The sequence below is a fragment of the Nerophis ophidion genome, linkage group LG17 (genome assembly GCF_033978795.1).
Source record: "Nerophis ophidion isolate RoL-2023_Sa linkage group LG17, RoL_Noph_v1.0, whole genome shotgun sequence".
Classification (NCBI taxonomy): Eukaryota; Metazoa; Chordata; class Actinopteri; order Syngnathiformes; family Syngnathidae; genus Nerophis; species Nerophis ophidion.
The window spans coordinates 51,382,734-51,409,786 of NC_084627.1; the positions used below are offsets into that span (position 1 = coordinate 51,382,734).

Sequence of the window (27,053 nt, forward strand, 5' to 3'; positions counted from 1 at the left end):
GCAACCATACACCTCACAGCAGTGTCACTTGAAATGTGAGACCTGTTAACTGTTAGCATGCAATCCGACCCTTAGAAAGATTGAATTGGTATAGAATGTACAACATGGTCATTTGTTAGGTTAATATGATGGCAAGTGAGACAATTGGCATTTAAGAATAGCTAAACTTAATGTCTAACCCATAAAAACAAGTCTTTGATAAATGTTGCTGTAGTTAAAACTGTCAATTTAAGAGTAAATATGGCCACTTATTTGGACTTCTGTTTATCTAAAGCTTGAAACAAACTGGGTTCTGTTCCTTTCAAACACAAACTTAAGGACTAATAAGGAGATGTCAGACATGATACCATCTGCGATCTAACTGTATTGCCTTTTCTACACTCTTTTATTGTTTGTCACTTTCTCATGGGAGAAAGTTTTGTGGACAGATGAGACCAAAATGGAACTTTTTGCTCATAATTCCACTCTGTGTGTTTGGAGGAAGAAGAATGATGCGTACCATCCCAAGAACACCATTCCTACTCTGAAGTATGGGGGTGGTAGCATCATGCTTTGGGGGTGTTTTTTTGCTCATGGGACAGGACGACTGTACTGTATTAAGGAGAGGATGACTGCAGCCATGCATTGTGAGATTTCGGCCAAAAACCTCCTTTCCTCAGTCAGATCATTGAAGATGAGTCGTGGCTGGATCTTCCAACATGACAATTACTCAAAGCACACAGCCAGGAAAACCAAGAAGGGGCTTCATAAGAACCATATCAAGGTGCCGGAGTGGCCTAGCCAGACTGCAGAACTAAATCCAATTGAACATATTTGGAGGGAGCTGAAAGTCTGTGTTACTCAGCAACAGCCCAGAAGCCTGACAGATCCAGAGAAAATCTGTGTAGAGGAGTGGGCCAAAACCCCTCCTGCAGTCTGTGCAAACTTTGTAAAGAACTATAGGAAACCTTTGACCTCTGTAATTGCAAACAAAGGCTACTCTACGAAATATTAGTGTTGGTGTTCAAGTACTTATTTTCAGCTGAATTACACGAATACATTGTTAAAAAATCATGGATTGTGATTTCTGGATTTTTCTTTTCAGGTTCTCTCTCATACAGTGGACATGCACCTACTGTCAACATTTACCACCCCTCCAGGATTTATAAGTGGGAGAACTTGCAAAATAGCAGGGTGTTCAAATACTTCTTTTCTTCACTGTATATGTATATATATATATATATATATATATATATATATATATATATATATATATATATATACATATACATACACTCACATAAACGAAATACTTGAATTTCAGTGAATTGTAGCTATATAATAATACCCCCCCTCTATCTTCCTTTGTTTTCACTTTATCGAAGCGCATTTTTACCGCAGTCTGATAAATGTTACATTTTACTGGTAAACAAAAAATTCTGCTGAAAGAAAAAAGTAAAAATAATGAGTGTCATGTTCCGAGAAAGTAATAAGTCACAGGTTTGTGTATCATTAGATGTTTCTTTAAGTGTCCTGTTAACTGGGTTTGTCATTTGAGAGAACCTTTGTACTCTGCACGTGTAGAAGTGAGTGCAACACATCTTTCACCACATTAAATGCAAGAAGACAAGACCACGGTGTTCCATTTCTATTCCACTTTGACCCACGCACTTGGTAATATTTGCAGGGTTGATTGCAGCATGCCCTGCCTCGCTGTCAGACTGCTGGCCACGCCTCCTCGCCGCCATCTTGGGCTGGGTTACGGTGTGCCCTGCCTCGCTGTCAGACTGCTGGCCACGCCTCCTCGCCGCCATCTTGGGCTGGGTTACGGTGTGCCCTGCCTCGCTGTCAGACTGCTGGCCACGCCTCCTCGCCGCCATCTTGGGCTGGGTTACGGTGTGCCCTGCCTCGCTGTCAGACTGCCGGCTCCGCCTCTCCACAAACGTTTTTTTGATAATCTTTAAAATCCCCACCAAAAAAGACATTTGTGTTTTTGTCTCTCATAATAATTGAGAACGATAGGCAAAATAAAAAAAAAAGTGCAGTTCCCTTTTAATTTTACACTCAAACTCACACAAACTCTCATCAGCCTACACATCAAAGGCAAAATAACTGCAGCATGAACATCAAAGCAGAGCACAAAACATAAATAAAGCACTCGTTAATAGCGACTAAAATGGAACAGGACAATGTAGTACATGTACTCTAGTATGGAACAGGACAATGTAGTACATGTACTCTAGTATGGAACAGGACAATGTAGTACATGTACTCTAGAATGGAACAGGACAATGTAGTACATGTACTCTAGTATGGAACAGGACAATGTAGTACATGTACTCTAGTAGCTTGTCATTAAGGCCTCCATCTCGATTTCTTATTTGCTTTGTGAAAGTAACACGAATCATCATTCACTTCTTCAGTCATGTGTTCATAGTGCTTATTATTGGATTTTTAACTAGAATTTGCTGTTCAGTGCAATCAGACTCTGGAGTACAGGTAAAGGTAGATATAATGAGGGGAGGAGATTTGCAACCCACACTTACAAGCAGACTTAAAAGACTCCTTCTGCAGGACTTCGAGGTGCAGGAAGTGGAAGTCACTTGTGGGCTGGCAGTTTTAAGGATCATACATGGGATTACTGAAGTTCCCAAAGCTGCTGTAGCTATTGCTGCTCTCCAGAGACCCGTAGGATGGTTGTCTGTAAGCACATTTGGAGGTAAAGGAAATGTGTCAACAAAACAATCTAATAAGTGGTGTACAGATCTGAATGGACAATGTCCGATTATCAGCAATAAAACTAAAACAAGTATTGTATTATGTCCACTTGCATCTACAAAACTCAAAAGCAGTGAAGTTGAAACGCTGTGTAATTCGTAAATAAAAACAGAATACGATGATTTGCAAATCCTTTTCAACTTATATAGACGGCATGTTCGGACTGAGAAAGTTGTTTTATTTTGCAAACAATCATTAACTTAGAACTTAATGGCAGCAACACATTGCAAAAAAAGTTGGCACAGCTGCCTTTTTACCACTGTGTTACATGGCCTTTCCTTTTAACAACACTCAGTAAACCTGCATGTACCTTTCAGCATTAATGGTGCCTTCACACATGTGTAAGTTACCCATGCCTTGGGCACTAATACACCCCCATACCATCACACATGTGTAAGTTACCCATGTCTTGGGCACTAATACACCCCCATACCATCACACATGTGTAAGTTACCCATGTCTTGGGCACTAATACACCCCCATACCATCACACATGTGTAAGTTACCCATGTCTTGGGCACTAATACACCCCCATACCATCACACATGTGTAAGTTACCCATGTCTTGGGCACTAATACACCCTCATACCATCACACATGTGTAAGTTACCCATGTCTTGGCCACTAATACACCCCCATACCATCACACATGTGTAAGTTACCCATGTCTTGGGCACTAATACACCCCCATACCATCACACATGTGTAAGTTACCCATGCCTTGGGCACTAATACACCCCCATACCATCACACATGTGTAAGTTACCCATGTCTTGGGCACTAATACACCCCCATACCATTACACATGTGTAAGTTACCCATGTCTTGTTCACTAATACACCCCCATACCATCACACATGTGTAAGTTACCCATGTCTTGGGCACTAATACACCCCCATACCATCACACATGTGTAAGTTACCCATGCCTTGGGCACTAATACACCCCCATACCATCACACACGTGTAAGTTACCCATGTCTTGGGCACTAATACACCCCCATACCATCACACATGTGTAAGTTACCCATACCATCACACATGTGTAAGTTACCCATGTCTTGGGCACTAATACACCCCCATACCACCACACATGTGTAAGTTACCCATGCCTTGGGCACTAATACACCCCCATACCATCACAGATGTGTAAGTTACCCATGCCTTGGGCACTAATACACCCCCATACCATCACACATGTGTAAGTTACCCATGTCTTGGGCACTAATACACCCCCATACCATCACACATGTGTAAGTTACCCATGTCTTGGGCACTAATACACCCCCATACCATCACACATGTGTAAGTTACCCATGCCTTGGGCACTAATACACCCCCATACCATCACAGATGTGTAAGTTACCCATGCCTTGGGCACTAATACACCCCCATACCATCACACATGTGTAAGTTACCCATGCCTTGGGCACTAATACACCCCCATACCATCACAGATGTGTAAGTTACCCATGCCTTGGGCACTAATACACCCCCATACCATCACACATGTGTAAGTTACCCATGTCTTGGGCACTAATACACCCCCATACCATCACACATGTGTAAGTTACCCATGCCTTGGGCACTAATACACCCCCATACCATCACACATGTGTAAGTTACCCATGCCTTGGGCACTAATACACCCCCATACCATCACACATGTGTAAGTTACCCATGTCTTGTTCACTAATACACCCCCATACCATCACAGATGTGTAAGATAGTCATGTCTTGTTCAATAATACACCCCCATACCATCACACATGTGTAAGTTACCCATGTCTTGGGCACTAATACACCCCCATACCATCACACATGTGTAAGTTACCCATGTCTTGGGCACTAATACACCCCCATACCATCACACATGTGTAAGTTACCCATGCCTTGGCCACTAATACACCCCCATACCATCACACATGTGTAAGTTACCCATGCCTTGGGCACTAATACACCCCCATACCATCACACATGTGTAAGTTACCCATGTCTTGGGCACTAATACACCCCCATACCATCACACATGTGTAAGTTACCCATGCCTTGGGCACTAATACACCCCCATACCATCACAGATGTGTAAGTTACCCATGCCTTGGGCACTAATACACCCCCATACCATCACACATGTGTAAGTTACCCATGTCTTGGGCACTAATACACCCCCATACCATCACACATGTGTAAGTTACCCATGCCTTGGGCACTAATACACCCCCATACCATCACACATGTGTAAGTTACCCATGTCTTGGGCACTAATACACCCCCATACCATCACACATGTGTAAGTTACCCATGCCTTGGGCACTAATACACCCCCATACCATCACACATGTGTAAGTTACCCATGCCTTGGGCACTAATACACCCCCATACCATCACACATGTGTAAGTTACCCATGTCTTGGGCACTAATACACCCCCATACCATCACACATGTGTAAGTTACCCATGCCTTGGGCACTAATACACCCCCATACCATCACAGATGTGTAAGTTACCCATGCCTTGGGCACTAATACACCCCCATACCATCACACATGTGTAAGTTACCCATGTCTTGGGCACTAATACACCCCCATACCATCACACATGTGTAAGTTACCCATGTCTTGGGCACTAATACACCCCCATACCATCACACATGTGTAAGTTACCCATGTCTTGGGCACTAATACACCCCCATACCATCACACATGTGTAAGTTACCCATGTCTTGGGCACTAATACACCCTCATACCATCACACATGTGTAAGTTACCCATGTCTTGGCCACTAATACACCCCCATACCATCACACATGTGTAAGTTACCCATGTCTTGGGCACTAATACACCCCCATACCATCACACATGTGTAAGTTACCCATGCCTTGGGCACTAATACACCCCCATACCATCACACATGTGTAAGTTACCCATGTCTTGGGCACTAATACACCCCCATACCATTACACATGTGTAAGTTACCCATGTCTTGTTCACTAATACACCCCCATACCATCACACATGTGTAAGTTACCCATGTCTTGGGCACTAATACACCCCCATACCATCACACATGTGTAAGTTACCCATGCCTTGGGCACTAATACACCCCCATACCATCACACACGTGTAAGTTACCCATGTCTTGGGCACTAATACACCCCCATACCATCACACATGTGTAAGTTACCCATACCATCACACATGTGTAAGTTACCCATGTCTTGGGCACTAATACACCCCCATACCATCACACATGTGTAAGTTACCCATGCCTTGGGCACTAATACACCCCCATACCATCACAGATGTGTAAGTTACCCATGCCTTGGGCACTAATACACCCCCATACCATCACACATGTGTAAGTTACCCATGTCTTGGGCACTAATACACCCCCATACCATCACACATGTGTAAGTTACCCATGTCTTGGGCACTAATACACCCCCATACCATCACACATGTGTAAGTTACCCATGCCTTGGGCACTAATACACCCCCATACCATCACAGATGTGTAAGTTACCCATGCCTTGGGCACTAATACACCCCCATACCATCACACATGTGTAAGTTACCCATGCCTTGGGCACTAATACACCCCCATACCATCACAGATGTGTAAGTTACCCATGCCTTGGGCACTAATACACCCCCATACCATCACACATGTGTAAGTTACCCATGTCTTGGGCACTAATACACCCCCATACCATCACACATGTGTAAGTTACCCATGCCTTGGGCACTAATACACCCCCATACCATCACACATGTGTAAGTTACCCATGCCTTGGGCACTAATACACCCCCATACCATCACACATGTGTAAGTTACCCATGTCTTGTTCACTAATACACCCCCATACCATCACAGATGTGTAAGATAGTCATGTCTTGTTCAATAATACACCCCCATACCATCACACATGTGTAAGTTACCCATGTCTTGGGCACTAATACACCCCCATACCATCACACATGTGTAAGTTACCCATGTCTTGGGCACTAATACACCCCCATACCATCACACATGTGTAAGTTACCCATGCCTTGGCCACTAATACACCCCCATACCATCACACATGTGTAAGTTACCCATGCCTTGGGCACTAATACACCCCCATACCATCACACATGTGTAAGTTACCCATGTCTTGGGCACTAATACACCCCCATACCATCACACATGTGTAAGTTACCCATGCCTTGGGCACTAATACACCCCCATACCATCACAGATGTGTAAGTTACCCATGCCTTGGGCACTAATACACCCCCATACCATCACACATGTGTAAGTTACCCATGTCTTGGGCACTAATACACCCCCATACCATCACACATGTGTAAGTTACCCATGTCTTGGGCACTAATACACCCCCATACCATCACACATGTGTAAGTTACCCATGTCTTGGGCACTAATACACCCCCATACCATCACACATGTGTAAGTTACCCATGTCTTGGGCACTAATACACCCCCATACCATCACACATGTGTAAGTTACCCATGTCTTGGGCACTAATACACCCTCATACCATCACACATGTGTAAGTTACCCATGTCTTGGCCACTAATACACCCCCATACCATCACACATGTGTAAGTTACCCATGTCTTGGGCACTAATACACCCCCATACCATCACACATGTGTAAGTTACCCATGTCTTGGGCACTAATACACCCCCATACCATCACACATGTGTAAGTTACCCATGTCTTGGGCACTAATACACCCTCATACCATCACACATGTGTAAGTTACCCATGTCTTGGCCACTAATACACCCCCATACCATCACACATGTGTAAGTTACCCATGTCTTGGGCACTAATACACCCCCATACCATCACACATGTGTAAGTTACCCATGCCTTGGGCACTAATACACCCCCATACCATCACACATGTGTAAGTTACCCATGTCTTGGGCACTAATACACCCCCATACCATTACACATGTGTAAGTTACCCATGTCTTGTTCACTAATACACCCCCATACCATCACACATGTGTAAGTTACCCATGTCTTGGGCACTAATACACCCCCATACCATCACACATGTGTAAGTTACCCATGCCTTGGGCACTAATACACCCCCATACCATCACACACGTGTAAGTTACCCATGTCTTGGGCACTAATACACCCCCATACCATCACACATGTGTAAGTTACCCATACCATCACACATGTGTAAGTTACCCATGTCTTGGGCACTAATACACCCCCATACCATCACACATGTGTAAGTTACCCATGCCTTGGGCACTAATACACCCCCATACCATCACAGATGTGTAAGTTACCCATGCCTTGGGCACTAATACACCCCCATACCATCACACATGTGTAAGTTACCCATGTCTTGGGCACTAATACACCCCCATACCATCACACATGTGTAAGTTACCCATGTCTTGGGCACTAATACACCCCCATACCATCACACATGTGTAAGTTACCCATGCCTTGGGCACTAATACACCCCCATACCATCACAGATGTGTAAGTTACCCATGCCTTGGGCACTAATACACCCCCATACCATCACACATGTGTAAGTTACCCATGCCTTGGGCACTAATACACCCCCATACCATCACAGATGTGTAAGTTACCCATGCCTTGGGCACTAATACACCCCCATACCATCACACATGTGTAAGTTACCCATGTCTTGGGCACTAATACACCCCCATACCATCACACATGTGTAAGTTACCCATGCCTTGGGCACTAATACACCCCCATACCATCACACATGTGTAAGTTACCCATGCCTTGGGCACTAATACACCCCCATACCATCACACATGTGTAAGTTACCCATGTCTTGTTCACTAATACACCCCCATACCATCACAGATGTGTAAGATAGTCATGTCTTGTTCAATAATACACCCCCATACCATCACACATGTGTAAGTTACCCATGTCTTGGGCACTAATACACCCCCATACCATCACACATGTGTAAGTTACCCATGTCTTGGGCACTAATACACCCCCATACCATCACACATGTGTAAGTTACCCATGCCTTGGCCACTAATACACCCCCATACCATCACACATGTGTAAGTTACCCATGCCTTGGGCACTAATACACCCCCATACCATCACACATGTGTAAGTTACCCATGTCTTGGGCACTAATACACCCCCATACCATCACACATGTGTAAGTTACCCATGCCTTGGGCACTAATACACCCCCATACCATCACAGATGTGTAAGTTACCCATGCCTTGGGCACTAATACACCCCCATACCATCACACATGTGTAAGTTACCCATGTCTTGGGCACTAATACACCCCCATACCATCACACATGTGTAAGTTACCCATGTCTTGGGCACTAATACACCCCCATACCATCACACATGTGTAAGTTACCCATGTCTTGGGCACTAATACACCCCCATACCATCACACATGTGTAAGTTACCCATGTCTTGGGCACTAATACACCCCCATACCATCACACATGTGTAAGTTACCCATGTCTTGGGCACTAATACACCCTCATACCATCACACATGTGTAAGTTACCCATGTCTTGGCCACTAATACACCCCCATACCATCACACATGTGTAAGTTACCCATGTCTTGGGCACTAATACACCCCCATACCATCACACATGTGTAAGTTACCCATGCCTTGGGCACTAATACACCCCCATACCATCACACATGTGTAAGTTACCCATGTCTTGGGCACTAATACACCCCCATACCATTACACATGTGTAAGTTACCCATGTCTTGTTCACTAATACACCCCCATACCATCACACATGTGTAAGTTACCCATGTCTTGGGCACTAATACACCCCCATACCATCACACATGTGTAAGTTACCCATGCCTTGGGCACTAATACACCCCCATACCATCACACACGTGTAAGTTACCCATGTCTTGGGCACTAAGACACCCCCATACCATCACACATGTGTAAGTTACCCATACCATCACACATGTGTAAGTTACCCATGTCTTGGGCACTAATACACCCCCATACCATCACACATGTGTAAGTTACCCATGCCTTGGGCACTAATACACCCCCATACCATCACAGATGTGTAAGTTACCCATGCCTTGGGCACTAATACACCCCCATACCATCACACATGTGTAAGTTACCCATGTCTTGGGCACTAATACACCCCCATACCATCACACATGTGTAAGTTACCCATGTCTTGGGCACTAATACACCCCCATACCATCACACATGTGTAAGTTACCCATGCCTTGGGCACTAATACACCCCCATACCATCACAGATGTGTAAGTTACCCATGCCTTGGGCACTAATACACCCCCATACCATCACACATGTGTAAGTTACCCATGCCTTGGGCACTAATACACCCCCATACCATCACAGATGTGTAAGTTACCCATGCCTTGGGCACTAATACACCCCCATACCATCACACATGTGTAAGTTACCCATGTCTTGGGCACTAATACACCCCCATACCATCACACATGTGTAAGTTACCCATGCCTTGGGCACTAATACACCCCCATACCATCACACATGTGTAAGTTACCCATGTCTTGGGCACTAATACACCCCCATACCATCACACATGTGTAAGTTACCCATGCCTTGGGCACTAATACACCCCCATACCATCACAGATGTGTAAGTTACCCATGCCTTGGGCACTAATACACCCCCATACCATCACACATGTGTAAGTTACCCATGTCTTGTTCACTAATACACCCCCATACCATCACAGATGAGTAAGATAGTCATGTCTTGTTCAATAATACACCCCCATACCATCACACATGTGTAAGTTACCCATGTCTTGGGCACTAATACACCCCCATACCATCACACATGTGTAAGTTACCCATGTCTTGGGCACTAATACACCCCCATACCATCACACATGTGTAAGTTACCCATGCCTTGGCCACTAATACACCCCCATACCATCACACATGTGTAAGTTACCCATGCCTTGGGCACTAATACACCCCCATACCATCACAGATGTGTAAGTTACCCATGCCTTGGGCACTAATACACCCCCATACCATCACACATGTGTAAGTTACCCATGTCTTGGGCACTAATACACCCCCATACCATCACACATGTGTAAGTTACCCATGCCTTGGGCACTAATACACCCCCATACCATCACACATGTGTAAGTTACCCATGCCTTGGGCACTAATACACCCCCATACCATCACACATGTGTAAGTTACCCATGTCTTGTTCACTAATACACCCCCATACCATCACAGATGTGTAAGATAGTCATGTCTTGTTCAATAATACACCCCCATACCATCACACATGTGTAAGTTACCCATGTCTTGGGCACTAATACACCCCCATACCATCACACATGTGTAAGTTACCCATGTCTTGGGCACTAATACACCCCCATACCATCACACATGTGTAAGTTACCCATGCCTTGGCCACTAATACACCCCCATACCATCACACATGCTGGCTTTTACACTTTGCGCCTAGAACAATCCGGATGGTTCTTTTCTTCTTTGTTTTGGTGGACACGATGTCCACAGTTTCCAAAAACAATTTGAAATGTGGACTTGTCAGACAACAGAACACTTTTCCACTTTGCATCAGTCCATCTTAGATGAGCTCGGGCCCAGCGAAGCCAGTGGCGTTTCTGGGTGTTGTTGATAAATAGCTTTGGCTTTGCATAGTAGAGTTTTAACTTGCACTTACAGATGTAGCGACACACTGAAGCTACTGACAGTGGTTTCTGAAGTGTTCCTGAGCCCATGTGGTGATATCCTTTACACACTTATGTCGGTTTTTGATGCAGGGGTCAAAAGTCCGTGATACCATCACTTATGTGCAGTGATTTCTTCAGATTCTCTGAACCTTCTGATGATATTACTGACCATAGATGGTGAAATCCCTAAATTCCTTGTAATAGCTTATTGAGAAATGTTGTTTTTAAACTGCTGGACAATTTGCTCATGCATTTGTTGACAAAGTGGTGACCCTCATTCCATCCTTGTTTGTCAACTGAGAATTTCATGAAAGCTGCTTTTATAGCCAATCATGGCACCCACCTGTTCCCAATTAGCCTGTTCACCTGAGGGATGTTCCAAATAAGTGTTTGGTGAGCATTCCTCAACTCTCTCAGTCTTTTTTTTGCCACTTACATGTTGCAGGCATCAAATTCCAAATGAGCTAATATTTTCAAAACATACCAACGTTTACCAACTCGAACTTAAACATCTTGTCTTGGAGTCTATTTAATTGAGTATAAGTTGAAAAGGAATTTGCAAATCATCGGATTCTGTTTTTATTTACCAAGGTGCCAACTTCACTGCTTTTGGGTTTTGTATTTTATCAGCTTGCATCTAAAATGTTGGATCAAGCAGCTGGGAGACTTTGTGCAAGGCTGGACATGTCCAGTTAACAGCTCAATTTCCTCCCAAAAGAAGACAATGTTGAAGTTTTCTTGTCTTTTTGTCAAGTCATTTCTAGAAGGTAATCCTGGTCGGCAATAGTCTGCTGGGAGCCTGCAGCTACACAACAGCTGATTTGTAATACAGGAAGTCTCCTTCATTAAACACTATTGCAGTCTCAAACAAGGCCTTTGTCAATTTTACACATGCATCAAATAGTTATAGTTGCATATTACTTACAGTCCAGAGTAGGATTGTCTCCATACCAATATTTTGGTATCAGTACCAAAATGGTACCGATACTTTTCTAAATAAAGGGCACCACAAAAAATGGCATTATCTGCTTTATTTTGACAAAAAATCTTGGGGCACATTAAACAAAAGTATCTTATTAGAGTTCAGTCCTTAAATAAAATTGTGAAGGTACTAGATAAGTTGTCTTCTAGTAGTAAGTAAACAAACAGGCTCCTAATTTAGCTGCTGAAGTGTGCAGTATCCTACATTGTGTCATTCCCCATTCTACTATTTTCTTCAAATTATAAAGGACAAGCTGTACAAATCTTCCTGTTCATTTAATACTGTTAATATCTGGTTATTTTTTGGTTTAACATGTTCTATCTCCAATTCTTTTAAAATGTAATAATCACTTATTCTTCTGTTGTTTGATACTTTGGATTAGTTTTGGATGATACCACAAGTTTGGGTATCGATTCAACACCAAGTAGTTAGATAGTCATGCATTGGTCATCATTTAAGTTCTCATGTCCAGGGTTTATGAATATAACATGAATAAAAACAATAGATTAAGAGAGAATAACAAATATTGATGCAGTCATAGTAGTAACAACTAGATACACTATTGTGTTTGGTATCATTACAGTGGATGGTCAGGTGTGGATCCACCCATGGCGTTTCTTCTACCTTTTTTGTCTACACACTGTGTCTGCGTGATTGTGCGCTGCCGAACATGCTCCTCTGCTCGTAAAACAAGCAACGAAAGCCTGTAAAAAAAAATATGGCTAACCGGTATTTTTCAAACAGACTGTAGTACCATTCTTGTTTCATTAGTACCGCAATACTATACTAGTATTGGTATATGTTCAACTCTAGTACAAATACAAAGTCTCCAAGGCTGACGCGTATTGGAAAGTATTCACTAACAAACGTCTATCTTGACCTTAATTTAATGAATTAATTTGACCACTAGGTGTCATCAAAACAATACCACTTTAACTTAAAGACTGCACGAGTCCATTCCAGTTCATATTAAATATGTTCATCCATCCATCCATTTTCTACCGCTTATTCCCAATATGTTCATGTATTTTTATTTTTTATTTTGAGTCATTTCAATTGATTAAGCTTTTTCTAACATTCCACACGAGAGAATAAAAAAAGTCTCAATGATTCGTGCTGATATATCGGATCAAAATCGGTATCGGCCGATACTCAAGGCTCCGATATCTGTATAGTATTGAGACAACCTTTGTTCTGTTGTTAATTGGTACCCAGATTACTGCAAAACATGGATATTGTGTGTGAACTATACCACAAGGACCGTGGTCAAATAAATATTTACAGTATGCCTACCTGAACTTGTAGCATAGACCGCCAAACACCAGAATGGCCAATATTGCAAACACACATAGAATGGCTGCAATACTTCCTGGAAAGAGGAAATCAAGGCAAATCATTTGGAAATGACTCTTAAAGCCCTAAAATAGGAACTACTCATTGATTTGTCACGTTTTTTCTCTACGATTAAAGGCAAAGTTACATTTGAAAAGACAAACATTACTGTGGGTCGGGGGTCGGCAACCCGCGGCTCTCTGGAACTTTTTCAAAAATGTATGAAAAATATAAAAAAATTAGGGGGAGAGAAATATTTTTTGGGTTTTAAAATGTTTTCTGTAGGAGGACAAACATGACAAAAACCTCCCTAATTGTTACAAAGCACACTGTTTATATTAAACATGCTTCACTGATTCCAGTATTTGGCGAGCGCCGCTTTGTCCTACTAGTTTTGGTGGCCCTTGAACTCACCCTAGTTTGTTGACATGTATAACTTTCTCCGACTTTCTAAGACGTGTTTTATGCCACTTTTTCTGTCTCATTTTGTCCACCAAACTTTTAAAGTTTTGCAGGAATGCACAAAGGTGAGTTTTGTTGATGTTATTGACTTGTGTGGAGTGCTAATCAGACATATTTGTTCCCTGCATGACTGCAAGCTAATCGATGCTAACATGCTATTTAGGCTAGCTACATGTATATATTGCATCATTATGCCTCATTTGTAGCTATATTTAAGCTCATTTAGTTTCCTTTAATTAATTCAATTTATATCTCATGACACACTATCTATATGTAATATGGCTTTTACATTTTTGCGGCTCCAGACAGATTTGTTTTTGTATTTTTGGTCCAGTATGGCTCTTTCAACATTTTGGGTTGCCGACCCCTCCTGTAGGTGAATTTATTTTGGAGGAAACCACTGTCTTCAATGTCTATTTACAGCAAGATAAAAACAATTTTGGTACACACCTGAGCTCAGACCCTTGTACTCCAGACCCTCCTGTAGTGCACCTCCGCTGGTAGTGCTACTACTAGCTAGAGGGCTGCTGGTGCCAATTGTTGATAAAGCAGTAATGGGGGGTGTGGAAACAGTGATTGTGACAGTGGTGTCAGTTTGGGAAGAGATGTCGATTGTGAATGTGACAGTGTGGTCGGTTTGGGAAGTGGCCGTGATCTCCTTTTCAGATCCAGTGGTAGTTTCAGTTTGCAAAGCTGGGGTTGTTTCCGTTTTGTCGATTGTGGGTCCAGTGGTGGTTTCAGTTTGCAAAGCCTGGGTTGTGTCTGTTTTGTCGATTGTGGGTCCAGTGGTGGTTTCAGTTTGCAAAGCTGGGGTTGTGTCGGTTTTGTCGAATTCATATCCAGTGGTGGTGTCAAACAAGGAAGGGTTATCGATTTCAATTGTGAATGTTACCGCGTTGCCAGTGGTCTGGATTTCAGAGCCTGTGGTGATATCCATTTGGGAAGAAGACTTTGTGTCAGAAGCGACAGTGGAGATGATCTCGGATCCAGTGTTATTGTCCCTTTGGTAAACAGGAGTAGTGTCAGATGAGGAAGGGGTGTCAGTTTTTAACGTGACACCGTGGTCACTGTGGGTAGTGGCATTGGTCTCGATCGCAGATCCAGCAATGGTGTCAATCCAGGACGGGTGACGGGGGATGGTTTTGACACTGGTGGCTGTGTGAGAAGCCACCATTGGATGAGCGGTGGTCCTGCCATAGTAGGCTCCGGTTGGGATTTCAGCAGTATTGGTGAGGCCTGTCTTGGAAGTCACATAAAACAACAGCAGACCTGCAATTAAGGAACAGGAAAGCTCAAGTCATTTCAATATGTATTAAACAATAATTAGTAAAGGTATATTTTATGAAGATTGTCTGATACCAATATGATAATCTAATCTTTGTTCACACAGAAGACAAAATAACAGTTTAAAAATAGTTACAAGTAGTATGATGAAAAGTAGTTTTTGTTGAAGTAGTTAGTCCATAATTCCAAGTCCTCATTAGTTTTTTACTGCAAACTAACAACTGTAGATTTTTCGGTGTATTATGTTACGCCTGTGTGGCATCGTGGTACCGGGTTCGATTCCCTTGAGGATGCGTCAAAATTGAACACAGCAAAGGTCAGTTTTAACAGATTTATTCTGAAACGAGGATCTAAGAAACAAAACACTGGAGCTAACAAAAGGAAACCAAAGATGCTAGTATGAGAACTCGGTGATACAAAATACAAACTAAACTGACCCGTAGGTACAAAAGAGAAAACCAAACCTTCAGCATGAGAACTGGAATTAAAAATGGCTAGCGTGAAAAGCTTAGCGAGAATATACATACATGAGAGTATTGCAGGCGTAACTCCTTGCGTGAAAAGCAAATCATGAACCCAAGCTGAACAAACAAAAGATTACGACTTCTAAAGTGACGGTGATGATCTGGAGCAGGTGTGCGGGCTGTGAGCAGCAGGTGAACTGATGAGTAACCATGGTGACCGACTTAAACAGGAAGTATGAGGGGAGAACGACGGAGTGATAAAAATGCAACAATAAACCATAATATGTGAAGATCGGAGTACGGCTCTTAACAGATTACTTCCAATGCCAAAACGCTACCACCGTTTATTAAAGTAAAAAAAAAAAAAAGTAATTTTTTTTTTCATTTAGAGAAAAATGCTTTAAAAACCACCGTCAATTTCACAATTTTACCATGAAATGTATTGCAACTTTTACATTGTACAATTTGATGGATGATTTGCTTTGAAATCATTATTATTAGTATTTATATCAATTTAAAAATGCTTGGAATGTTTGATCATATATTTTTGCATAATTAGACAATATTTACATCAAAAAAATTGTGTGTTTACATGAAGCACTTATATTTTTTTCTCCCAAAATAGAAAGAAAAAATACATTAAGAAAGAAAAGTTACAGTAATATATTTATACACATAATTTACAGTAAAATTCTGGCAATTGAGCTGGCCATTTTTTTTTTTTACCATAAAAACGGCAGTACTGTTTTTTTCCATTTACAGTAAAATACACTCAATTTTGAGGTGAAATTATTGCAACTGACCAAATTTTTTCACATTTTAGTAAAAAAAACAAAAACAAAAAAAAAACCTAATAAAATGCATCCAACAAATGTGTAATAATAGTTAAGTGGGGCCCAACATAACAGTGATGGGGCCCAACATAACTGTGATGGGGCCCAACATAACTGTGATGGGGCCCAACATAACAGTGATGGGGCCCAACATAACAGTGATGGGGCCCAACATAACTGTGATGGGGCCCAACATAACTGTGATGGGGCCCAACATAACAGTGATGGGGCCCAACATAACAGTGATGGGGCCCAACATAACAGTGATGGGGCCCAACATAACTGTGATGGGGCCCAACATAACTGTGATAGGGCCCAACATAACAGTGATGGGGCCCAACATAACAGTGATGGGGCCCAACATAACAGTGATGGGGCCCAACATAACTGTGATGGGGCCCAACATAACTGTGATGGGGCCCAACATAACAGTGATGGGGCCCAACATAACAGTGATGGGGCCCAACATAACTGTGATGGGGCCCAACATAACTGTGATGGGGCCCAACATAACTGTGATGGGGCCCAACATAACAGTGATGGGGCCCAACATTACTGTGATGTGGCCCAACATAACAGTGATGGGGCCCAACATAACTGTGATGGGGCCCAATATAACAGTGATGGGGCCCAACATAACAGTGATGGGGCCCAACATAACAGTGATGGGGCCCAACATAACTGTGATGGGGCCCAACATAACAGTGATGGGGCCCAACATAACAGTGATGGGGCCCAACATAACAGTGATGTGGCCCAACATTACTGTGATGTGGCCCAACATAACTGTGATAGGGCCCAACATAACAGTGATGGGGCCCAACATAACAGTGATGGGGCCCAACATAACTGTGATGGGGCCCAACATAACTGTGATGGGGCCCAATATAACAGTGATGGGGCCCAATATAACAGTGATGGGGCCCAACATAACAGTGATGGGGCCCAACATAACTGTGATGGGGCCCAACATAACTGTGATGGGGCCCAACATAACAGTGATGGGGCCCAACATAACAGTGATGGGGCCCAACATAACAGTGATGGGGTCCAACATAACTGTGATGGGGCCCAACATAACTGTGATGTGGCCCAATATAACAGTGATGGGGCCCAACATAACTGTGATGGGGCCCAACATAACTGTGCTGTGGCCCAACATAACTGTGATGGGGCCCAACATAACTGTGATGGGGCCCAACATAACAGTGATGGGGCCCAACATTACTGTGATGTGGCCCAACATAACAGTGATGGGGCCCAACATAACTGTGATGGGGCCCAACATAACTGTGATGGGGCCCAATATAACAGTGATGGGGCCCAACATAACAGTGATGGGGCCCAACATAACAGTGATGGGGCCCAACATAACTGTGATGGGGCCCAACATAACAGTGATGGGGCCCAACATAACAGTGATGGGGCCCAACATAACAGTGATGTGGCCCAACATTACTGTGATGTGGCCCAACATAACTGTGATAGGGCCCAACATAACAGTGATGGGGCCCAACATAACAGTGATGGGGCCCAACATAACTGTGATGGGGCCCAACATAACTGTGAAGGGGCCCAATATAACAGTGATGGGGCCCAACATAACAGTGATGGGGCCCAACATAACTGTGATGGGGCCCAACATAACTGTGATGGGGCCCAACATAACAGTGATGGGGCCCAACATAACAGTGATGGGGTCCAACATAACAGTGATGGGGTCCAACATAACTGTGATGGGGCCCAACATAACTGTGATGGGGCCCAATATAACAGTAATGGGGCCCAACATAACTGTGATGGGGCCCAACATAACTGTGCTGTGGCCCAACATAACTGTGATGGGGCCCAACATAACTGTGATGTGGCCCAACATAACTGTGATGGGGCCCAACATAACAGTGATGGGGCCCAACATAACTGTGATGGGGCCCAACATAACAGTGATGGGGCCCAACATAACTGTGATGTGGCCCAACATAACTGTGATGGGGCCCAATATAACAGTGATGGGGCCCAATATAACAGTGACGGGGCCCAACATAACTGTGATGTGGCCCAACATAACAGTGATGGGGCCCAACATAACTGTGATGGGGCCCAACATAACTGTGATGTGGCCCAACATAACTGTGATGTGGCCCAACATAACTGTGATTTGGCCCAACATAACTGTGATGTGGCCCAACATAACTGTGATGGGGCCCAACATAACAGTGATGGGGCCCAACATAACTGTGATGGGGCCCAACGTAACTGTGATGTGGCCCAACATAACAGTGATGTGGCCCAACATAACTGTGATGGGGCCCAACATAACAGTGATGTGGCCCAACATAACTGTGATGGGGCCCAACATAACAGTGATGGGGCCCAACATAACAGTGATGGGGCCCAACATAACAGTGATGGGGCCCAACATAACAGTGATGTGGCCCAACATAACAGTGATGGGGCCCAACATAACAGTGATGGGGCCCAACATAACAGTGATGTGGCCCAACATAACTGTGATGGGGCCCAACATAACAGTGATGTGGCCCAACATAACAGTGATGTGGCCCAACATAACAGTGATGGGGCCCAACATAACAGTGATGGGGCCCAACATAACAGTGATGGGGCCCTCAGTGAAAACCACTTTGACATCCCTGTCTTATGCTGCTAATGATCCATCCGTTTTATACCGCTTGTACCTTTTGGTGTTGTGGGTGGTGCTGGAGCCTATCTCAGCTGCATTCGGGCAGAAAGCGGCGTACACTCTGGACAAGTCACCACCTCATCACAGGGCCAACACAGACAGACAACATTCACACACTAGGGACCATTTAGTGTTGCCAATCAACCTATCCCCAGGTGCATGTCTTTGGAGGTGGGAGGGGCCTATCCCCAGGTGCATGTCTTTGGAGGTGGGAGGGGCCTATCCCCAGGTGCATGTCTTTGGAGGTGGGAGGGGCCTATCCCCAGGTGCATGTCTTTGGAGGTGGGAGGGGCCTATCCCCAGGTGCATGTCTTTGGAGGTGACTGCCATCTACTGGTCACACTTATCATTACACAGTGTACCAAATGAAAAATAACTTTGAGGTCGGCAAGCACAACCAGAATCATGCCGTGAATTAAGCACACCGGGTTACAAGGCGCACTGTCGAAAACACAAAACCTGACCCGGACTACGGATCATGACCAAAACAGCACGCCATATTAGGAGTGATATATTCATAAAAACTTGGTTTATAGTGGAAGTGCAAACAATATATATTTTTCATCAATGTTATAGCCATTTCTCTTAGTTGCTAAGCAGTTTTTCAAGGATGCAAGGTTCATTCATACCTGAAATAAGTGCAGACTGAGCAGGTCTGGAAGCACACAGCCTCAGTTGTTGTTTGGGCCTCCATAAGTTGCAACTTGAGCACACTATCCACACTCAACTTTGTCACACTTGTGGAGAAGTGTTTGTGGCCTGACCATAAAGTGTGTTTAAAGATGTACTTACAAGTTGTGTTTAAAGATGTACTTACAAGTTGTGTTTAAAGATGTACTTACAAGTTGTGTTTAAAGATGTACTTACAAGTTGTGTTTAAAGATGTACTTACAAGTTGTGTTTAAAGATGTACTTACAAGTTGTGTTTAAAGATGTACTTACAAGTTGTGTTTAAAGATGTACTTACAAGTTGTGTTTAAAGATGTACTTACAAGTTGTGTTTAAAGATGTACTTACAAGTTGTGTTTAAAGATGTACTTACAAGTTGTGTTTAAAGATGTACATACAAGTTGTGTTTAAAGATGTACTTACAAGTTGTGTTTAAATATGTACTTACAAGTTGTGTTTAAAGATGTACTTACAAGTTGTGTTTAAAGATGTACTTACAAGTTGTGTTTAAAGATGTACTTACAAGTTGTGTTTAAAGATGTACTTACAAGTTGTGTTTTAAGATGTACTTACAAGTTGTGTTTAAAGATGAACTTACAAGTTGTGTTTAAAGATGTACTTACAAGTTGTGTTTAAAGATGTACTTACAAGTTGTGTTTAAAGATGTACTTACAAGTTGTGTTTAAAGATGTACTTACAAGTTGTGTTTAAAGATGTACTTACAAGTTGTGTTTAAAGATGTACTTACAAGTTGTGTTTAAAGATGTACTTACAAGTTGTGTTTAAAGATGTACTTACAAGTTGTGTTTAAAGATGTACTTACAAGTTGTGTTTAAAGATGTACTTACAAGTTGTGTTTAAAGATGTACTTACAAGTTGTGTTTAAAGATGAACTTACAAGTTGTGTTTAAAGATGTACTTACAAGTTGTGTTTAAAGATGTACTTACAAGTTGTGTTTAAAGATGTACTTACAAGTTGTGTTTAAAGATGTACTTACAAGTTGTGTTTAAAGATGAACTTACAAGTTGTGTTTAAAGATGTACTTACAAGTTGTGTTTAAAGATGTACTTACACGTTGTGTTTAAATATGTACTTACAAGTTGTGTTTAAAGATGTACTTACAAGTTGTGTTTAAAGATGTACTTACAAGTTGTGTTTAAAGATGTACTTACAAGTTGTGTTTGAAGATGTACTTTCAAGTTGTGTTTAAAGATGTACTTACAAGTTGTGTTTAAAGATGTACTTACAAGTTGTGTTTAAAGATGAACTTACAAGTTGTGTTTAAAGATGTACTTACAAGTTGTGTTTAAAGATGTACTTACAAGTTGTGTTTAAAGATGTACTTACAAGTTGTGTTTAAAGATGTACTTACAAGTTGTGTTTAAAGATGTACTTACAAGTTGTGTTTAAAGATGTACATACAAGTTGTGTTTAAAGATGTACTTACAAGTTGTGTTTAAAGATGTACTTACAAGTTGTGTTTAAAGATGTACTTACAAGTTGTGTTTAAAGATGTACTTACAAGTTGTGTTTAAAGATGTACTTACAAGTTGTGTTTAAAGATGTACTTACAAGTTGTGTTTAAAGATGTACTTACAAGTTGTGTTTAAAGATGAACTTACAAGTTGTGTTTGAAGATGTGCTTACAAGTTGTGTTTAAAGATGTACTTACAAGTTGTGTTTAAAGATGTACTTACAAGTTGTGTTTAAAGATGTACTTACAAGTTGTGTTTAAAGATGTACTTACAAGTTGTGTTTAAAGATGTACTTACAAGTTGTGTTTAAAGATGAACTTACAAGTTGTGTTTAAAGATGTACTTACAAGTTGTGTTTAAAGATGTACTTACAAGTTGTGTTTAAAGATGTACTTACAAGTTGTGTTTAAAGATGTACTTACAAGTTGTGTTTAAAGATGTACTTACAAGTTGTGTTTAAAGATGCACTTACAAGTTGTGTTAAAAGATGTACTTACAAGTTGTGTTTAAAGATGCACTTACAAGTTGTGTTAAAAGATGCACTTACAAGTTGTGTTTAAAGATGCACTTACAAGTTGTGTTTAAAGATGCACTTACAAGTTGTGTTTAAAGATGCACTTACAAGTTGTGTTTAAAGATGTACTTACAAGTTGTGTTTAAAGATGTACTTACAAGTTGTGTTTAAAGATGTACTTACAAGTTGTGTTTAAAGATGTACTTACAAGTTGTGTTTAAAGATGTACTTACAAGTTGTGTTTAAAGATGTACTTACAAGTTGTGTTTAAAGATGTACTTACAAGTTGTGTTTAAAGATGTACTTACAAGTTCTGTTTAAAGATGAACTTACAAGTTGTGTTTAAAGATGTACTTACAAGTTGTGTTTAAAGATGTACTTACAAGTTGTGTTTAAAGATGTACTTACAAGTTGTGTTTAAAGATGTACTTACAAGTTGTGTTTAAAGATGTACTTACAAGTTGTGTTTAAAGATGTACTTACAAGTTGTGTTTAAAGATGTACTTACAAGTTGTGTTTAAAGATGTACTTACAAGTTGTGTTTAAAGATGAACTTACAAGTTGTGTTTAAAGATGTACTTACAAGTTGTGTTTAAAGATGTACTTACAAGTTGTGTTTAAAGATGTACTTACAAGTTGTGTTTAAAGATGTACTTACAAGTTGTGTTTAAAGATGTACTTACAAGTTGTGTTTAAAGATGTACTTACAAGTTGTGTTTAAAGATGAACTTACAAGTTGTGTTTAAAGATGTACTTACAAGTTGTGTTTAAAGATGTACTTACAAGTTGTGTTTAAAGATGTACTTACAAGTTGTGTTTAAAGATGTACTTACAAGTTGTGTTTAAAGATGTACTTACAAGTTGTGTTTAAAGATGTACTTACAAGTTGTGTTTAAAGATGTACTTACAAGTTGTGTTTAAAGATGTACTTACAAGTTGTGTTTAAAGATGTACTTACAAGTTGTGTTTGAAGATGTACTTACAAGTTGTGTTTGAAGATGTACTTACAAGTTGTGTTTAAAGATGTACTTACAAGTTGTGTTTAAAGATGTACTTACAAGTTGTGTTTAAAGATGTACTTACAAGTTGTGTTTAAAGATGTAGTTACAAGTTGTGTTTGAAGATGTACTTACAAGTTGTGTTTAAAGATGTACTTACAAGTTGTGTTTAAAGATGTACTTACAAGTTGTGTTTAAAGATGTACTTACAAGTTGTGTTTAAAGATGCACTTACAAGTTGTGTTAAAAGATGTACTTACAAGTTGTGTTTGAAGATGTACTTACAAGTTGTGTTTAAAGATGTACTTACAAGTTGTGTTTAAAGATGCACTTACAAGTTGTGTTTAAAGATGTACTTACAAGTTGTGTTTAAAGATGAACTTACAAGTTGTGTTTAAAGATGTACTTACAAGTTGTGTTTAAAGATGTACTTACAAGTTGTGTTTAAAGATGTACTTACAAGTTGTGTTTAAAGATGTACTTACAAGTTGTGTTTAAAGATGCACTTACAAGTTGTGTTAAAAGATGTACTTACAAGTTGTGTTTAAAGATGTACTTACAAGTTGTGTTTAAAGATGTACTTACAAGTTGTGTTTAAAGATGTACTTACAAGTTGTGTTTAAAGATGTACTTACAAGTTGTGTTTAAAGATGCACTTACAAGTTGTGTTTAAAGATGTACTTACAAGTTGTGTTTAAAGATGTACTTACAAGTTGTGTTTAAAGATGTACTTACAAGTTGTGTTTAAAGATGTACTTACAAGTTGTGTTTAAAGATGAACTTACAAGTTGTGTTTAAAGATGTACTTACAAGTTGTGTTTAAAGATGTACTTACAAGTTGTGTTTAAAGATGTACTTACAAGTTGTGTTTAAAGATGTACTTACAAGTTGTGTTTAAAGATGTACTTACAAGTTCTGTTTAAAGATGAACTTACAAGTTGTGTTTAAAGATGTACTTACAAGTTGTGTTTAAAGATGTACTTACAAGTTGTGTTTAAAGATGTACTTACAAGTTGTGTTTAAAGATGTACTTACAAGTTGTGTTTAAAGATGTACTTACAAGTTGTGTTTAAAGATGTACTTACAAGTTGTGTTTAAAGATGTACTTACAAGTTGTGTTTAAAGATGTACTTACAAGTTGTGTTTAAAGATGTACTTACAAGTTGTGTTTAAAGATGAACTTACAAGTTGTGTTTAAAGATGTACTTACAAGTTGTGTTTAAAGATGTACTTACAAGTTGTGTTTAAAGATGTACTTACAAGTTGTGTTTAAAGATGTACTTACAAGTTGTGTTTAAAGATGTACTTACAAGTTGTGTTTAAAGATGTACTTACAAGTTGTGTTTAAAGATGAACTTACAAGTTGTGTTTAAAGATGTACTTACAAGTTGTGTTTAAAGATGTACTTACAAGTTGTGTTTAAAGATGTACTTACAAGTTGTGTTTAAAGATGTACTTACAAGTTGTGTTTAAAGATGTACTTACAAGTTGTGTTTAAAGATGTACTTACAAGTTGTGTTTAAAGATGTACTTACAAGTTGTGTTTAAAGATGAACTTACAAGTTGTGTTTAAAGATATACTTACAAGTTGTGTTTAAAGATGTACTTACAAGTTGTGTTTAAAGATGTACTTACAAGTTGTGTTTAAAGATGTACTTACAAGTTGTGTTTAAAGATGTACTTACAAGTTGTGTTTAAAGATGTACTTACAAGTTGTGTTTGAAGATGTACTTACAAGTTGTGTTTGAAGATGTACTTACAAGTTGTGTTTAAAGATGTACTTACAAGTTGTGTTTAAAGATGTACTTACAAGTTGTGTTTAAAGATGTACTTACAAGTTGTGTTTAAAGATGTAGTTACAAGTTGTGTTTGAAGATGTACTTACAAGTTGTGTTTAAAGATGTACTTACAAGTTGTGTTTAAAGATGTACTTACAAGTTGTGTTTAAAGATGTACTTACAAGTTGTGTTTAAAGATGCACTTACAAGTTGTGTTAAAAGATGTACTTACAAGTTGTGTTTGAAGATGTACTTACAAGTTGTGTTTAAAGATGTACTTACAAGTTGTGTTTAAAGATGCACTTACAAGTTCTGTTTAAAGATGTACTTACAAGTTGTGTTTAAAGATGTACTTACAAGTTGTGTTTAAAGATGTACTTACAAGTTGTGTTTAAAGATGCACTTACAAGTTGTGTTTAAAGATGCAGTTACAAGTTGTGTTTGAAGATGTACTTACAAGTTGTGTTTAAAGATGTACTTACAAGTTGTGTTTAAAGATGTACTTACAAGTTGTGTTTAAAGATGTACTTACAAGTTGTGTTTAAAGATGTACTTACAAGTTGTGTTTAAAGATGTACTTACAAGTTGTGTTTAAAGATGTACTTACAAGTTGTGTTTAAAGATGAACTTACAAGTTGTGTTTAAAGATGTACTTACAAGTTGTGTTTAAAGATGTACTTACAAGTTGTGTTTAAAGATGTACTTACAAGTTGTGTTTAAAGATGTACTTACAAGTTGTGTTTAAAGATGTACTTACAAGTTCTGTTTAAAGATGAACTTACAAGTTGTGTTTAAAGATGTACTTACAAGTTGTGTTTAAAGATGTACTTACAAGTTGTGTTTAAAGATGTACTTACAAGTTGTGTTTAAAGATGTACTTACAAGTTGTGTTTAAAGATGTACTTACAAGTTGTGTTTAAAGATGTACTTACAAGTTGTGTTTAAAGATGTACTTACAAGTTGTGTTTAAAGATGTACTTACAAGTTGTGTTTAAAGATGTACTTACAAGTTGTGTTTAAAGATGAACTTACAAGTTGTGTTTAAAGATGTACTTACAAGTTGTGTTTAAAGATGTACTTACAAGTTGTGTTTAAAGATGTACTTACAAGTTGTGTTTAAAGATGTACTTACAAGTTGTGTTTAAAGATGTACTTACAAGTTGTGTTTAAAGATGTACTTACAAGTTGTGTTTAAAGATGAACTTACAAGTTGTGTTTAAAGATGTACTTACAAGTTGTGTTTAAAGATGTACTTACAAGTTGTGTTTAAAGATGTACTTACAAGTTGTGTTTAAAGATGTACTTACAAGTTGTGTTTAAAGATGTACTTACAAGTTGTGTTTAAAGATGTACTTACAAGTTGTGTTTAAAGATGTACTTACAAGTTGTGTTTAAAGATGTACTTACAAGTTGTGTTTAAAGATGTACTTACAAGTTGTGTTTAAAGATGTACTTACAAGTTGTGTTTAAAGATGTACTTACAAGTTGTGTTTAAAGATGTACTTACAAGTTGTGTTTAAAGATGTACTTACAAGTTGTGTTTAAAGATGTACTTACAAGTTGTGTTTAAAGATGCACTTACAAGTTGTGTTAAAAGATGTACTTACAAGTTGTGTTTAAAGATGTACTTACAAGTTGTGTTTAAAGATGCACTTACAAGTTGTGTTAAAAGATGTACTTACAAGTTGTGTTAAAAGATGTACTTACAAGTTGTGTTTAAAGATGTACTTACAAGTTGCAAGAGTTGGCAGGTGGGCCGTCATCACTGCAGCAGCGTCTTGTCGTGTTCCTGCAGAACTTTCCGACTAACTTTCTGTTTCCTGTGCACAGCTTGCAAGGATGTAGGTAACTGATTGTCAGATGTGGGGGGGGGGGGGGGGGGGGGGGGGCGTGGCCTCTGGATGGCAACTGGGGCAATTTATGTATCAAAGACTTTCTAATGAGAAGATGAACGTGTCAATCTCTACTGTTTATAAAAGAGGTTCAAATATATACAAATAAATGAAAATATAAAACTAGTTGTTTGTGGATTGCAGTTGTTC

The 27,053-nt window shown here is 40.1% G+C and overlaps 1 protein-coding gene across 1 annotated transcript; it reads right to left on the reverse strand.

Moving 5' to 3' along the window:
• Window positions 1-2,007: 2,007 nt before the first annotated feature.
• On the reverse strand, window positions 2,008-26,833 carry parm1 (prostate androgen-regulated mucin-like protein 1). Its single transcript, XM_061877251.1, has 4 exons — window positions 26,744-26,833; window positions 14,745-15,563; window positions 13,794-13,869; window positions 2,008-2,680 (listed from the first exon to the last, which is right to left on the reverse strand). Exons 1-4 carry the CDS (start codon window positions 26,772-26,774, stop codon window positions 2,599-2,601), a joined length of 1,008 nt encoding a protein of 335 aa, XP_061733235.1. The 5' UTR covers window positions 26,775-26,833; the 3' UTR covers window positions 2,008-2,598.
• Between the last annotated feature and the right edge of the window lie 220 nt (window positions 26,834-27,053).

What these genes read in the sequence shown, in the direction of transcription:
- parm1 (XM_061877251.1), bottom strand. Translation starts at nt 26,774, where the DNA reads ATGACGGCCCACCTGCCAACTCTTGCAACTT. An exon ending in CCTGCCAACTCTTGCAACTT is followed by an intron (nt 15,564 to 26,743) that starts GTAAGTACATCT and finishes CCTTAATTGCAG; the next exon opens with GTCTGCTGTTGTTTTATGTG. An exon ending in GTACAAGGGTCTGAGCTCAG is followed by an intron (nt 13,870 to 14,744) that starts GTGTGTACCAAA and finishes TCCTCTTTCCAG; the next exon opens with GAAGTATTGCAGCCATTCTA.